The sequence below is a fragment of the Stomoxys calcitrans genome, chromosome 4, assembly GCF_963082655.1.
Source record: "Stomoxys calcitrans chromosome 4, idStoCalc2.1, whole genome shotgun sequence".
Lineage (NCBI taxonomy): Eukaryota > Metazoa > Arthropoda > Insecta > Diptera > Muscidae > Stomoxys > Stomoxys calcitrans.
The window spans coordinates 2,225,583-2,239,652 of NC_081555.1; the positions used below are offsets into that span (position 1 = coordinate 2,225,583).

Below are 14,070 nucleotides of genomic sequence, written 5' to 3' on the forward strand. Positions count from 1 at the left end.
TGATGGTCTGGGCATGAAAATACAAAGTGATGTCCGTTGGGCTTAACATGTATTTGAAGTGTCGAAAGAAGCATTCAAGTGCTTAGCCTTCCTTAACGGTGTAAGAATTACTTCACTCCTTCTAATCTTCTTGACATCCATGGAGTACAACTTACCTGTATGGGCTGGAGCTTTTCCACCTTCCCTCGTTGGTGTAGTATTTTGTTGCTGCCAATATGGTACAACCCCCCAGGTTATTGTAATCGCTTCGCCTCAATGTAAACTCATGTCAGACTCTTCAGCAGCTCCTTCTTCACTTTATTTGAATACAACTTTGGATTGCTTTCCGTCCGTAGACATTCAATATCATTGTGTTCTGGATGTTGTATCCTTTCTGCTTGTTAAGGGATTGATGTAATTGAAATTGATTTTGATTGTTATGCATTTTATTACTTGGGAATACAATGTCTCAGGTTTGAAATTTGAGTTGTTTGTAATGGACGGCATTTAATTGACCTAAATTACTGAGACTTTTTGAATCAGCACTTTGTAATAATTATCCAAATGCTTTAGGCTAATTTAAAATTCCTGGAAAATAAATGACAGACACATCTGCTATAGATCAACTTGCATTTTCATCTTTAGACTTGTGCTGTAACGAGGCCTCTTAGGCCGGCAAAGAAATTCCTAAAAATTTGCTATTTTCCTCTTAGATAACATGCTCTTAAGAAAAATTCATTTGAATCCTTGAAGAGCGCATCATGGTTGCAAACAATGAACTTTAACCCCTTTAATGCGAAGGCAGCAGCTCACGATAGACTATCTAAAGAGAACAAGCTGGCGGCGGTGTGTGGTATAAACATCAGTGAGTGAGAATGAGTGAATGCGGACGTGTGTATGGTATGTTATTTTTGCCAATTTTTGGTAGCTGTTGTTGCTCGAACAAAACAACAAGAGATGAAAGGATTGCCTTAACCATGGACGACATGCCTGTATGGATGGCATAACAAAAAGCCATGGATGATGTCATCGCTATCATCATCAGCACCAACATTATTATCTCCATAAATTTAAACACACATAAAGTCCTATTAAATGTGCAGGAATGTGTGTTTGTTGTAGCATAGTTTTAGGCTACAAATGTTGCGGGTTAAAAACAACAAGCAAAATGTTGACTCATGCGCACAAAATTGAGAGTATAACTTTCTAAGTGAAAGCGCAAAACATAAAAGAGAAAGCGATAGAGAGAAAGACGAGCATTTTGCATTAAAAGAGAGTTTCTGAAATCCTATTTTCGAATTTTCGAAAATAACATGTTGATTTGTTTATATTACATACCCCCTTGGGAATGAAATGCCACGAGCAAATGTTGCCTATTTTTAGGCGCGTGGAAAAGTTTTTTTTCCGTAACTTTCCAGTGTAGGAAGCCAGGAAGTTTGAACTAAAAATAAATACTTGAATAATAAAAAAAATATTGTAAAAGGAAAGTGTTTATAAATAAGAGAAAGAAAAAAAATATAAAAAAAGGAGAAAGAAAAATTTAACGAAAGAGCATAAATAGATCCGGTTCGGTTAATTAGAGGTTAAAACAGAAGTCAACATGCTAAATTTGATAACTTCGGTTATAATTGATCCCTCTTAGCCCTTAAAATAGTCAAATTGGGAGATCAGTATTTATGGTAGCTATATGCTGGGATGATAAGAATCATATTTACTAAACTTCATTAAACACAACACTTTCATCCAAATCGATTAAGAAATAAACTCTACAGGTCCTCAAGGATTTAGATCGCAAGGTCGGTTTATACAGCGTGCGCCTGAGAAACTTACTTATTTGAAAAAAACTCCCGAGGGGAGAGTTAGATGTCTAGTGGGTCGAGATGAAGCGAATATGGAGGGAGAAGTACCCAAGTTTGGTTTTGCTCTCTTGTCAGTTGCCATTAGTGTTGCTGTTTTGGGCTGGTTTTTGGTTTATGTTTATGGATTTTTTATTTATTTTAAAAAGAATTGCTAAAGGAATCAAGTCGATATATATGAGCTATGGATCAATTTAGGCCATACTTTGTAACATCATAACAAAAAATGGCCTGAATAGCAAAAATAAATAAAAATATGGCAGGAAATAGCAAAAATAATTGAGCCGAATTTCGGCCAAATCGGATAATATGGGTTTATTTGGGAGATATAACACGAATGGATTGAGGATGGGAGCAGCTCATACTATCGCGGTATAATCGAGGCGACATTAGGAAACCAGGAAGGAAGGGAAGAGGTTTCCGATCGGATACCTGAGATGAACCTTCAAGTCGAGTGCTAAGCACTGCTGCCGTCGGCAGAGTCTTGGATGGACGGAACCCTTTGTATTGCCATCTGGAAGATCATGTTACAGGGATGGATCGAAGCTAGAGGACAGAATAAGCCTGGGGGTCTACATTGAGAACCCACAAACTGAGATCTGTATTAGACTGTCTGACCATAATACGGTCCTGCGATCCGGGCGATCATGCAATGCGTGAAGTGGTGCGGTGTGGTGCCTACCCGAGGACGTCGAGTGTGAACATCTTTACCGAGAATAAAATTGCCATAGGAGAAGGAGATTAAGGCATTCTCTGAGGATTCAAGAGGACTGCCTTCAATAAATTTGGTTAACCCGAAGCCTTTCGGGTCGACGCAGTCCGAGTTAGTGGAGTGGGCGATGAATGCGCTTGCAACAATGTGGAACAGCGAAACGGTGTGTAGGACGGCGAAAATCCTATGGGGGATTCAGATCGTGACAAGACGAGGTTATTACTGAAAGGAAGTAAGAAGGAGGTCAGTATATCTATTGGTATCATAACGGGACACATTGGGCTACGAGCATCATAATGGGACACGTAGAACCACGAGCTCACTTATTTAAAATCAGTGCGGCAAGTTGCATGGAATACAATTAAGGATTTTGTAAGTAGCTCGGAATTCCTAACTTAAAATTTTCTTTTTAGAGGTTACTTTATAGTTTTTAGAGCGCCCCAGAAGCCGATTACTGGCTTAGGTGTATGTCCATAGTGTCATGGGGCGGATTAATATCTGCACCCTCTTTTAAACATAACCTAACCATTTCAGGATATGGATCAATTTGAGCCATGTTGGCCATTATTATTGACTGTAATAGAAGAAAACTTTGCAAAATTAAGTCAATTCATATAATAATTGTGGACTGTAGGGGACTCAAAAAGTCTAATAGGGAGATCGATTTATAAACATCTGAACATTGAGTGAATTTTCCTATTTACGAATTGCTGCAGTTGAAACGAGATTATAAGTCAAGTACACAAAAGTGTCTTTAAAAAATCAAAAATGAATATATGTATGTATTTAGTCGGACGAACGAACTTGCGCTCCAAGAACTACGTGGACAACAACTTTCCCAGATAATTTCTAAATAACGAGTTTCCACCTAGGACCAATATAAAATGACATTTCTCGAATAACACAGATTCGTTTATCTGGTTGGTATTCCAAACGATTTGTTTTATGCGTGTTTATCTCACAGATATTCCCAACGTTTTGTTTTTGGTTGTAGATTGTAGCACCTTAAAATATTAATCTTCGTATGTATTCTTAGTTGTCTTCGCATTCTAAGTTGATCTTTCGATCTTATCGTCCGCTTGCATTTTTGTACAATTATTAGATGAAGTCTTAAAAACACATTTATTACTAACTTTTAATTTTTTAAGAGATAAGGAGTATAAATATTTTTGTTACAAGATTTTATTAATAAGTATTCATCACAAACCACTTTTCAACTTTGTTGCCATTTGCGGTACCTAGTTATTCTCCAAGCTATTTTATTATTCCCCCTAATACACTATACTCCATACTCAGTTATTTGTCATTTCATTAGCATATTTCAATTTGCAAATTCTATCTCAACAGAGGGAAATATTAAACTATTATAAAACTAAAAGCATCACTTTGAGGTCTTCCTTCCCTACATAGTTCAACTAGTCGTTTATATGATTTTGTTGCAAATTCTGGTTAACTTTGCATATTTATCATGAAATTGTAAAACGTAATTCAGATGGTTAAACTTGTATGTTAAGCTATTAGTTTGTTGCTCATAGCAATGCACTGAAAGAAATTATATATATATATTTATTGTCAAAATTGCATATATTCAAAATAGAAACAAAATTTTGATAATCTAAGAAAAGCCATTAATTCTCTAATACTCTGCCTTAAAAGGCAAAAAAAAAAAACTTTAGAATGATAAATTTCGGCAGAGCCCGGCCGGGATTCGAACTTGGGCTCACGAAGCAACAGCGAAAGCCGTTGCCGTCGTCTAGTGTTCGAAGCCCTCAATACAACTGGCAATAGATGCGCAGAATCTTGCGCTTACCAGGGAAGTGGTGTAATTTGTGCAGACAGAAAATTTGTCATTTCACAAAAACACATGCATTGGGGGAAACTACAGCTAATGGACAGGGTTGTCGAGCGTGTTTAATGTGGTATAAGTATCATAGAGACCCTTTCGCAATAAATTCGGTATAAGTACAACAAACCAACGTACGGCCCTAGAAGCCTTCACACCTAATATGGCTGATGAGTAATTGTAACCAAATTACGAAACGCATCCCATAGTGGCTGGTGTGTGTTGCGATCTCTGGCTTTCTTTTTTCCAGTTGCAAAGAAAATCTCCGATCAAATTAATGATCTTCGCCCTGACAGGAAAAAAAAATTGAAAATCATAAAAATCTTTATAGTTTAAAATTTTAAAGTTTTATTAACAATAATTTTTCACTTTTGTGCAAGCTGTGCCGCATATTTTTTGTATTGTATTTCACTTTAATTATATTATTGCTTAATTTGCATTTACATTTGTAATGAAGTCAAATGGAAATTATGTAGCTTCAAAATATGAATCCTTGTTGAGATGTTTATTATTTGTGGCTGTGTAACAGATGGGATCGACTTCATAATAATTGTGTGATGTTTTAGAGCTTAGCTTACCTGGGAGTCTAAAAAAAGTATAAATATGGAATTAAACTAATTAATATAAAAGGTAAAAAGGACCATCTAGCTGTTGCTTTTTGGACTACGTTGATGTCTTCAATAACATTCCCAACTTCCATCTGCAAAGACTGTCTGCGGTTTAGGAAAATGGACTGAAACAAAAAAGAGGAGGAGGCATAAAGGAGGTAATAGGTTACATAATGCATGAATTAGCGGGCAAACTCAAACATATTGAGTAATTTATCCCATAAACCGAACGAAGATTTGATACCAACCGTATTGATAGTAAAGTAATAACATAAGCATTATAAATACTATACGTCATTATTTTACTATAGGTTCACGGTGTAGGTTTGCTATCAATACCATTGATACCATACGGTATCAATACAACAGTAGCTTCGACACATTGGTTTTTACTGCTTTTGCAAACTGATTAAAATGAAAAATAGAAAATGTTTCCTCTCTTTTCGATTAAATGTTCTCTTTTTCGCAATATCTTCCCTAATATACCATAATGGTAACTTTGTTACTTCATGATATTACCTGTATTCTTTGTGATTATTAAATGCATGCAGCCCGTATGCCGCCTTACTATTTAACACATAATACGTAAAGGTCAAGAGACCTTAAAGTTAATGCATGTTGTACATAATTTTAAAAGCATTCACATTTCATTATAACACTATGGCCTGTTAATATTTGTGGTTGATAGGGGAGCTTATGAAAAAAAAATTAATTGCGTTTGGGGGAGAAACAAACTCGTGCAATTGTTGTAAATTTAACGGAAACGGAAGTTTAACTAACAGAGTTATTTTATAAAAGCCGATTATTAGCTTAGTTTTTGTTTTTATACAGGAAATAATCCTTTTTGTGAATTGGTTACTGTTTCTAGTTAAGGTTATGAAAATAATTTTTAGTTTTTTTTATCATAAATACCGGATTTGGCTTACATTTTGTTCCCAATATTCCTAATACGCTTTAATGTTATAATGAGATTTAAAGTGTCACCTGTAGTGCGTTTTGGTATCAAATGAGATTTTCTGGTTCATTGAATGTAAATTTATATTTGTTAATAAAATAATAAGCACATCTGTTGCCCATGGAGGCTAACTGAATAATCCCGTGCCGTAGGTGGGATTATGGGGATAAGTATATTATCAGTAGATGCAGGTTAATTTCAAATTAATTAAAATTTCACCAACGATTGGCCTTTTGTTAAATAAAAACGCAATAAGAATCCGTAGAATTCAGAAAGAGAGTCAGCGAAAATAGGTCTGGCAGTAAATGGAGATAAGATGAAAAGGATGGTTTCAACAGTTGAAGAAAATGGAGAAAGTTGGGAACCCCAACTTTGAAATAGTCTGCAACTTTATCTACCTCGGCTCCGCCGTTACCGAAACAAATGATAACAGTTTTGAAATAAAGCGAAAAATAATACTGGTAAACCGATGCTACTTTGGATTAAGTAAGTAGTTTAGAAACAAGGCCATCTCTTGACAGACAAGACAACACGTCCCGTGTTGTTATATGGTTCTGAGGCATGTGTACTTGTGAAAGCAGATGATGCAGTGTTTGAGAGAATGATTCTTCGTAAAATATATGGACCAGTTTGCGTTAATGAAGAATATAGGCGTCGTATGAACCACGATCTGTATGACGGCAATAGCATAGTTACACGTATCAAAATACAACGCCTGCGTTGCTTAGGTCATGCGTTAGAATGGATGAAGAAGCTACAGCAAAGAAGTTTTTTGAAGGCAAACACGGTGGTACACGCAAACCGGGACGACCAAAAGCCCGATGTAAACATCAAGTGGTGGGAGACACCTCGAAACTTAGAGTCAGAGATTATAAGATGAAAACATAATTAGGGGTGTTCACTGTGAACAGATTGAACGGTACGTTCAACACGTGTGTATGTAAAATGCTTTAAATATTGATTTGATTTATAAAAATGATATTTAAACTGTCAATTGTTTAATATTTTACTTTATGGAAATTATTACATTTTTTCCTGCAGAATTAGGATAGGAAATTATGGATAGAGGAAATCTAAACAAAATTTCCATAAAGTAAAGAAAAAAAAAATCATTTATATATTTCAAATTTGATTATAGCCCCCATATGAACCGAGCCCCCAAAATCCTCAATAATCTTCCGATTTGTCTGAAATTAAGGGCATGAACTTCTGACTTCCAACATCTGTTCAAAGTATGATTCAAATCGGTCTATGAACTGATATGTTGTTGTTGGAACCACATTTGCATGTGGATGTGACAATCCTCCTCAACCTCCTATAGGTGAGCAAGCTCGATCGCCGCAGGTACATGGTGGCCATTGGTGGCGAGCAGAGATGGCCTGTCAGAAACAGTGACGTATATGACATACATTTCCGACGTATATTACATACGTCGAAAACGTCGTAAACCTAGCCAAAAAACTAGGTTTCTGACAGAAAAAAAAATTCGAACGAAAATATGTCGAATTTTTGATCTGATTAACTAAAAATTTTGGCATAAGTAATTTTTTCCTCCTGGAGACGAACAATATTGAAATTGGAAAAAATCGGTTCAGAATTAGAAAAAGCTACCGTAGGTTTACACGATTTTTACCAATATTGTTATAAAATGAATGACATCTGAGGTAGTGTCAAGTGAAATGGTAGATGGCGTGTTAAGTATGCTAATGTGAGGTAATGTCAAGTGAAATGGAAGATGGCGTGTTAAGTATTTTATTGAATAAGTAATGTTATTTTTAAGTATTGTTATTGAATAACATAATTAACACTCCATGTATCATTTCACTTGACACTTCCTTAGATGTCATGCATTTTTAACATATGTCGTTTACAACAGCTTTCAAAAAGCAAATTAAAACGGGAGAAGCAAATAATTTTGCAAAAGGATACAAAATAATTGCAATTTCTAAATATAATTGATGAAAACTAATAATTTATTGATTTTTTGCTTCACAAAAAAATCCTTAAACGTTACTTTATAAATTGACTTGAAATTTGCGTATATTTCCAATTTATTGTGTGAAAAATGTAAATGCAAAAATTAAAAAAAAAACTTAATATTTCTTTTATTGCGAAATTTTTTTACATATAAACTCTTCTATATACAACAGAAAAGTGACAATAATATTTGTTAAAAATCAAACTTTTGCACTGAGTTATTAAGGTTTATGACGTTTGGGACTTTTTCTACGTTTTATACAAGTATACGACGTTTTCGACTTTTACAACTTTTTGACAGTCGGAAACCTAAAAAATCGTCTTACGGACCATCTCTGGTGGCGAGTCGCCAATAACTCGCTTTGTCAGAACGAGGATCATAGGCAATAAGTATTTATGCAAGAATTGGTGCCGCCTGGTCTCACACTGAGACTCTCCGCTCGATGCCGTTGATTGTCCGATATTACCGTTGCGGTGACCGGTCTTCACGCCCAACGGACAATAGGCCCAACATTTTTTTTAGGCGCTATGTCCGGTTTACAGGAGGTCATAACACTCAATTTTTATTCGGGCATTGTGACCTCCATACCGGCGGACATAACGCCCAATAACATAGATGATAGAAAGCCCAAATATTGAGGCGTTGCGAATTTTCATAAAAGTATTAAAAAAAGGTCATTAAGTTAAGTAAAGGTCACCGATTTTCGAATACCTAGAGTACGAAACTCTTACCCGATTTGACTGAAATTTCGCATAATGAAACTTCACTTCGTGTTAAATGGGTGTTATACCTCTTGTATATAAATTTTTATGTCCAAGTATTTAAACATTCGCATTCTTAAATTTCAAAAATTCCCGCTCAATAAAGAGATACATTATTCACAATAATCATATTAAAATATCCGTCTCTTCAGTCTAAATCACTTTCAAGCAAATAAAAAAATTTTGAAAATCGGACCATAAAAAAATTTTGTCGGGCCGAGGTGGCCAACTTTGAACGTCAGCTGCCTAATTGTTCTTAAGCTGGATTACTTCTACATAGACTCCATTCTAAATCCGCAACTCCACAGTGTGTTGACTCCGATCTTAAAAGGTTCATCTGACAATCCATCGGCTCCTATTGCCTTGTTGTTCTTCATCCAGTTTCCTGTAACATAGATTTCATTCCGAGTCCCCACTTTTTTTTACTTTATGTTAAGCCTTATCTTTTATTTTTACTCTCCTATCACTTTTAAAGTGCCAAATCCAACTCACCATGTAATGCTATGCACTTTGAGTGATCATAATAGCCATGAAATCTCTATGGTGTGGCAAATGAATGTGAATATAAATCTGTTGGCATTTGGTGAGATGTCTGAAAACAATGTATAAATATTTATAAACTACAATCTATTTATTTATTGAAATCAATTGAAATGCATTCAATTATGTCAAACCCCATGAAATTCTATGTCTATTGTGGAATTGCTTAATTGTCTTGCTCTCGCTCTCTCCACATTGTTGTTATGGATATGCACAATTTTAATTTAAATGCATAAAATTTATTTATGTATATGAATATGTTCCGGAACATGGGAAAGCTTTTTGTGTGTGTTATGTGGAATGAACAAAAACAATTACAAATCCTATTAAAAATTTAATTAACACTTACATTTGAATAATACATACGCATGCATATGTATGTCTTGCGATGTGTTTTCAATTTTAAATATCCACCAGAACTAATGAACTTTATTAAAAACCATTTATAGGTTATTAAAAAATTATAAAAAAAAAAACAAATCTTAAAAACATTAAAAAAACAAACAAATGTTTTTTTTTTTATTTTGTTGCTAATCAATAGGAATTGACATAAACAATGGAGAAGGTTTTTATGGAGTTACTCAGAAAGGAAATTCTGACATTTAAATGTTTAAAACTCATACCAACTATCTTAGGGAAGCAATAGCTTAGCTGACATAGATCTAATTGGGATTTAATGGATTTCTTCATAATAACATATTGAGTGAAATAAACTCCAAAAGCAATAAGAAATTGATTTATTTTTATACTTACAACTCGCCAATTGATATGCAAATCATGCGTCACACTGAAATCAGAGAACTTTGTGAAGGTGTATCAGTAGCTTTTATTAGCACTGCATCTTTTTTTAATCTCATCTTTCAAATGAAACATCAAACGTCACTCTTGAATTTCTACATTCGAATTGAGACATTTCTTCAGTTTCACAGCAAAGTGTTAATTAAAATAGATTAATGTTGAGAAGAAGTCAAAATATCATATTCAAGCCACTACGAATCTGTATTACATGCTACAATGAATTAATGAATGAAAGGTCATGAAGGAATTTGTGACTAAATCTGAAAGCAATTATTCTGCTTTTACTAATGTTTGGATTCGGGAGTATTTCAGTAAATGTACACCAATAGAAAAATTTATACCAAACGTCCTTATTTCTGATGTTGATTGTGCTGCAACCCCACTTGGTATCAAAACAATACTAGTATGGAAAAATTTTAAACGATTAGTACCGATGGTCGAAGTCGATTTTTGAATTCAGAAATGCATTCTCCAGGAATTTAATGACTGCCTGGCTCTCTGAGAAGATATTTATGCAAATCGTCGTTATCACATTACATTATTTCGCTTAATGTTCTTGAGGCAAATGCAAAATCATTTCAGTACCCTACTCTCGTTTGATGAACATCAATGCTCTTTAAACTTGGTATCAATGCGATTTGAATGAATGGTGTATCAATGCCATTTGAAATTCAATTCCTGTTTCATGAACATAGTTATCCGTTAAATTTTTTGGGCAAACATAAAGGTTTTCCGAAAGAAACAGTTAGACATATATGGTGTTTTTGGACTTTGACAGTTTCTTCGCCAAACGCAAACATTTTGTTATTTCTATGGTATGTTGCATCAACAATACCCATCTAAAATGTGTAGCATCACCTTCAATGTGTCACCGCAAATAAAAATCTCTCTACAAGCTTAGAACTTTCTTTTGTGGGCCTCAACTGCTGATGAACATTCAAACTGAAGTAGTTTATTATTAATAATCGAAATAGAAACATTTGCCAATAAAAGAAAATGCAGTACAAATATTGGATAATTGTTATAATCATGGCAAATATTTTCGTCGCAAATTGCAAGTTGCCCCTGATATATCCCAAAAAAGTGGGCAGCGCTTTTAAGGTAAGTGCCAATAGGTTAAAATGAATAAAAAATTAAAAAAATTCAAAAATTCTTAGCTGATTTTTGGCTTTGGTGTACCCTGGGATGGTTTGCTAGTGGAAACTATTACTTCAGGTATGGTATGGCGAGTGCATTTTCGTCTACCAGGATCCTTGCAGCAATTGAAGCATAGGCATTATACAACTCTTGGACGTAGATTGGATAATTGGTCAGAAGATTATGCTGAGCATCATTTCCCAGGTAATTCCACCTGGGCACTTAAAAATGGTCTGGAATTGGAAAAATATGTTCATACCAGTTATCGTTGGGGATTTTATCAAACTATGGAGGGTTTGGCCACAAGGTAAATAATTTAAATGAAAAATGCAATTAATTTTAAGTTGTATTCTTCTCTAGAATAGGCTTAAATGGCCGTTTGTGTGTTTTGAAGAGTATTTGCGAGGCAGCCAAAGATCCCTTTCACATTGATAATGGCTTATGGGCTGAACTGTTGAATATTTTACTAATGTAAGTCTCTACTACTTTCTTGAATGACTTACAAAAATATTTGGTTTGATTTTAGGCCCTCCTCTTCGGTGGACAAGTTGTCTCAGCACAGTGACAATGACTATTACCAGGCTGAATATATGGGTCGTTCAGGTGCCAATTGCAATAAGGTCTTTGCAAGTTGTCCACGTTCTTTACTGGATCATTTCAGCAATTTTTATAAACTCACAGATGAGCTAAGGCAGGCTTTTTAATAGGAAAAGGTTACAACTATTAATTCCAATAATAAAAATATTATAAACTCAATGTTTTTGAGAATTTTGTTTCAATAATATTGTCTTTAGTCCTAAGCCTATCATAGGGAATTATGCTTGAAAGGTTAGACGAAACTTATTGTGATAGGAGTTGGAAGTCATAGGACAGATCATATTTCAAAATTTCTGTCAAATCGGATAAGAATTGCGCCATGTGTAGGCTAAAGAAGAATAACCGGGATATGGGTTTAATCATAGACCAATTGGTCCATTTATCCCAATCCCCACGGACCTACATCAATAAGAAGTATCCAAATTTCGAACAGCTTGCTTTACTCGTTTGATAGTTAGCTTTGCTTTCGACAGACGGACGGACACACAGACAGAGGGACTGACTGACTGGCGGACAGATAAACTGATGGACAGCCGGAGGCTATATGGACAAAAAAAGTCATGACGTCAAGACTATATACATATATGGGCTTTTAGACCAATATTTCGAGCTGTTAGAAAGGGAGTGGGGAAGTAAGAATGCTCCCATCCAATGGTATTTAAAGGTGTCATCGGAAGTTACCTAAAAATGGAGGGCGTATTGATTTCCCTTTTGAGTAGTTTAAGTAGATTAGGGTAGGTTTAAGTGGCAGTCTGCCATCAGACTCACTTAGACTTTTACGTCCATTGTGATACCACAGGAACAGAAGAAGGAAGATGCCTTCTAGTTCCTACCGTTGAACCATCCAGATTGCTTTTAAAAGCCCAATAACTTACGAATGTTCATATCTGCTAAATCAGACAGTTTCTCAAAGAAATGAGATCCTAAAGTGGAACTCCTTCTGACTGCTAGTGCGGGACACATACACAGAAGGTGTTCTATAGTCTCTTCTTCTTCGATGTCCTCACAGCTTCTGCAAAAGTCGTTGCTGGAAACCTTCAGTCTGTTTTCCGATTACACAGTGACCTGTCATGACGGACTCAAAGACTAAGACATCTGTTCTAGCTAAGCGATAGACCTATTCAAGTCTAGATTAGGCCATATAGTTTTGGAATACTCACAGCCCCTTCTTTGTGACCATCTATCACCACAAACTTAGCTTACATGTCGCTAGAGGCATACTCACAGATTCCAGTATCCCTGGAAAGTGTAGCGTAGTTCCTACGAATGTGTAGCGTAGTTCCTGGGATATCTCTGTGGCCCGCCACCCAGAACCGATGAATTTTGAACTGTTCAGCCATCTCGTTGAAAGATCGGCGACAGTCGAGGTTGGTTTTTGTGTTCAGAAATACGTTCTCCAGGGATTTAATGGCTGCCTGGATCTTTAGGTAATATTCCCCACAAATTTTTTTGGTAGTCTTTGCATTTTAGATATGTAAATACTTCAGCATTTTTACTGACAATCTTGGAAAGGAAATATTTTTTTTAAATGTTATAATTCTTAAGCAATTCATGGAACATGTTTTATGTATATTTTTATTACAGCCCATGCAACGTTTCCAAGAATATTTCATGTTTTGTTGAAATTTTATGCAGAAAAATCTTAAATGAGGTTAAATTTATTGCCTTTCCCAGAAAAGCAATTTCATGAAATGAGGATCCCCCCACTAAAGATATTTGAAGGAATTTCATTCTCTGTCTCCTACAATAACATTTTAGTTTTGTTTTTGTTGCCTCTCGCCTCCAGGAGTCATTGACTCTTTGAATGGTAATTTGCAGCCAGAACCTCCCTCCCTGTATGACTGATACCGTATGGCGAAGCTCAATTTCATGGCAGCTAACTTGGATTTCACGCCAAGTGTATGTGATTGTCTTGAAAACCGGTGCCGGTGGCTGAAGTAAACCGCGAATTGGAGCCTCCTTCTGTTGTCAGACATATGACATGACAAAAACAATACAAAATCAAGCATTTAAGCCATCATCATCAGTCACCCACACGGGAATGATGTAGAAATACTTGAAGCTTGTGTGTGTGAGTGTGTGTTTGCTGGGTTATCCCCTCACATCCTTTGGATAAGTTTAACCGGAAAAACAACTTAAACTGCTACACACACACACATACACACACTTGGTCTCTCACATCACTGACTAAGAAGTCCTCTTTTCCTTGTGAATGGAGAAAATGAAAAGCCACTACTTGTGCGTTGTTTTCTTCTTCTTCTTCTATTTTTCTATTCCTTCTTTCCGTTGAAACAATAACAAGTGGA

General features: G+C 35.5%; 2 protein-coding genes across 3 annotated transcripts in view; both read left to right on the forward strand.

Annotated features, from left to right (window-relative positions):
- The window catches only part of LOC106091920 (DNA repair endonuclease XPF), a 245,084-nt gene that overhangs the window by 123,001 nt on the left and 108,013 nt on the right, over positions 1-14,070 (forward strand). The window lies entirely within an intron of this gene.
- On the forward strand, positions 11,060-11,871 carry LOC106092682 (uncharacterized). Its single transcript, XM_013259596.2, has 4 exons — positions 11,060-11,131; positions 11,188-11,474; positions 11,528-11,638; positions 11,694-11,871. Exons 1-4 carry the CDS (start codon positions 11,060-11,062, stop codon positions 11,869-11,871), a joined length of 648 nt encoding a protein of 215 aa, XP_013115050.2.

Bases quoted from the DNA above. Each gene is read 5' to 3' on its own strand.
- LOC106092682 (XM_013259596.2), top strand. From the start codon at position 11,060: ATGGCAAATATTTTCGTCGCAAATTGCAAGTTGCCCCTGATATATCCC. The intron at 11,132-11,187 runs GTAAGTGCCAAT...AAAAATTCTTAG, and splicing joins AAGTGGGCAGCGCTTTTAAG to CTGATTTTTGGCTTTGGTGT. The intron at 11,475-11,527 runs GTAAATAATTTA...ATTCTTCTCTAG, and splicing joins ATGGAGGGTTTGGCCACAAG to AATAGGCTTAAATGGCCGTT.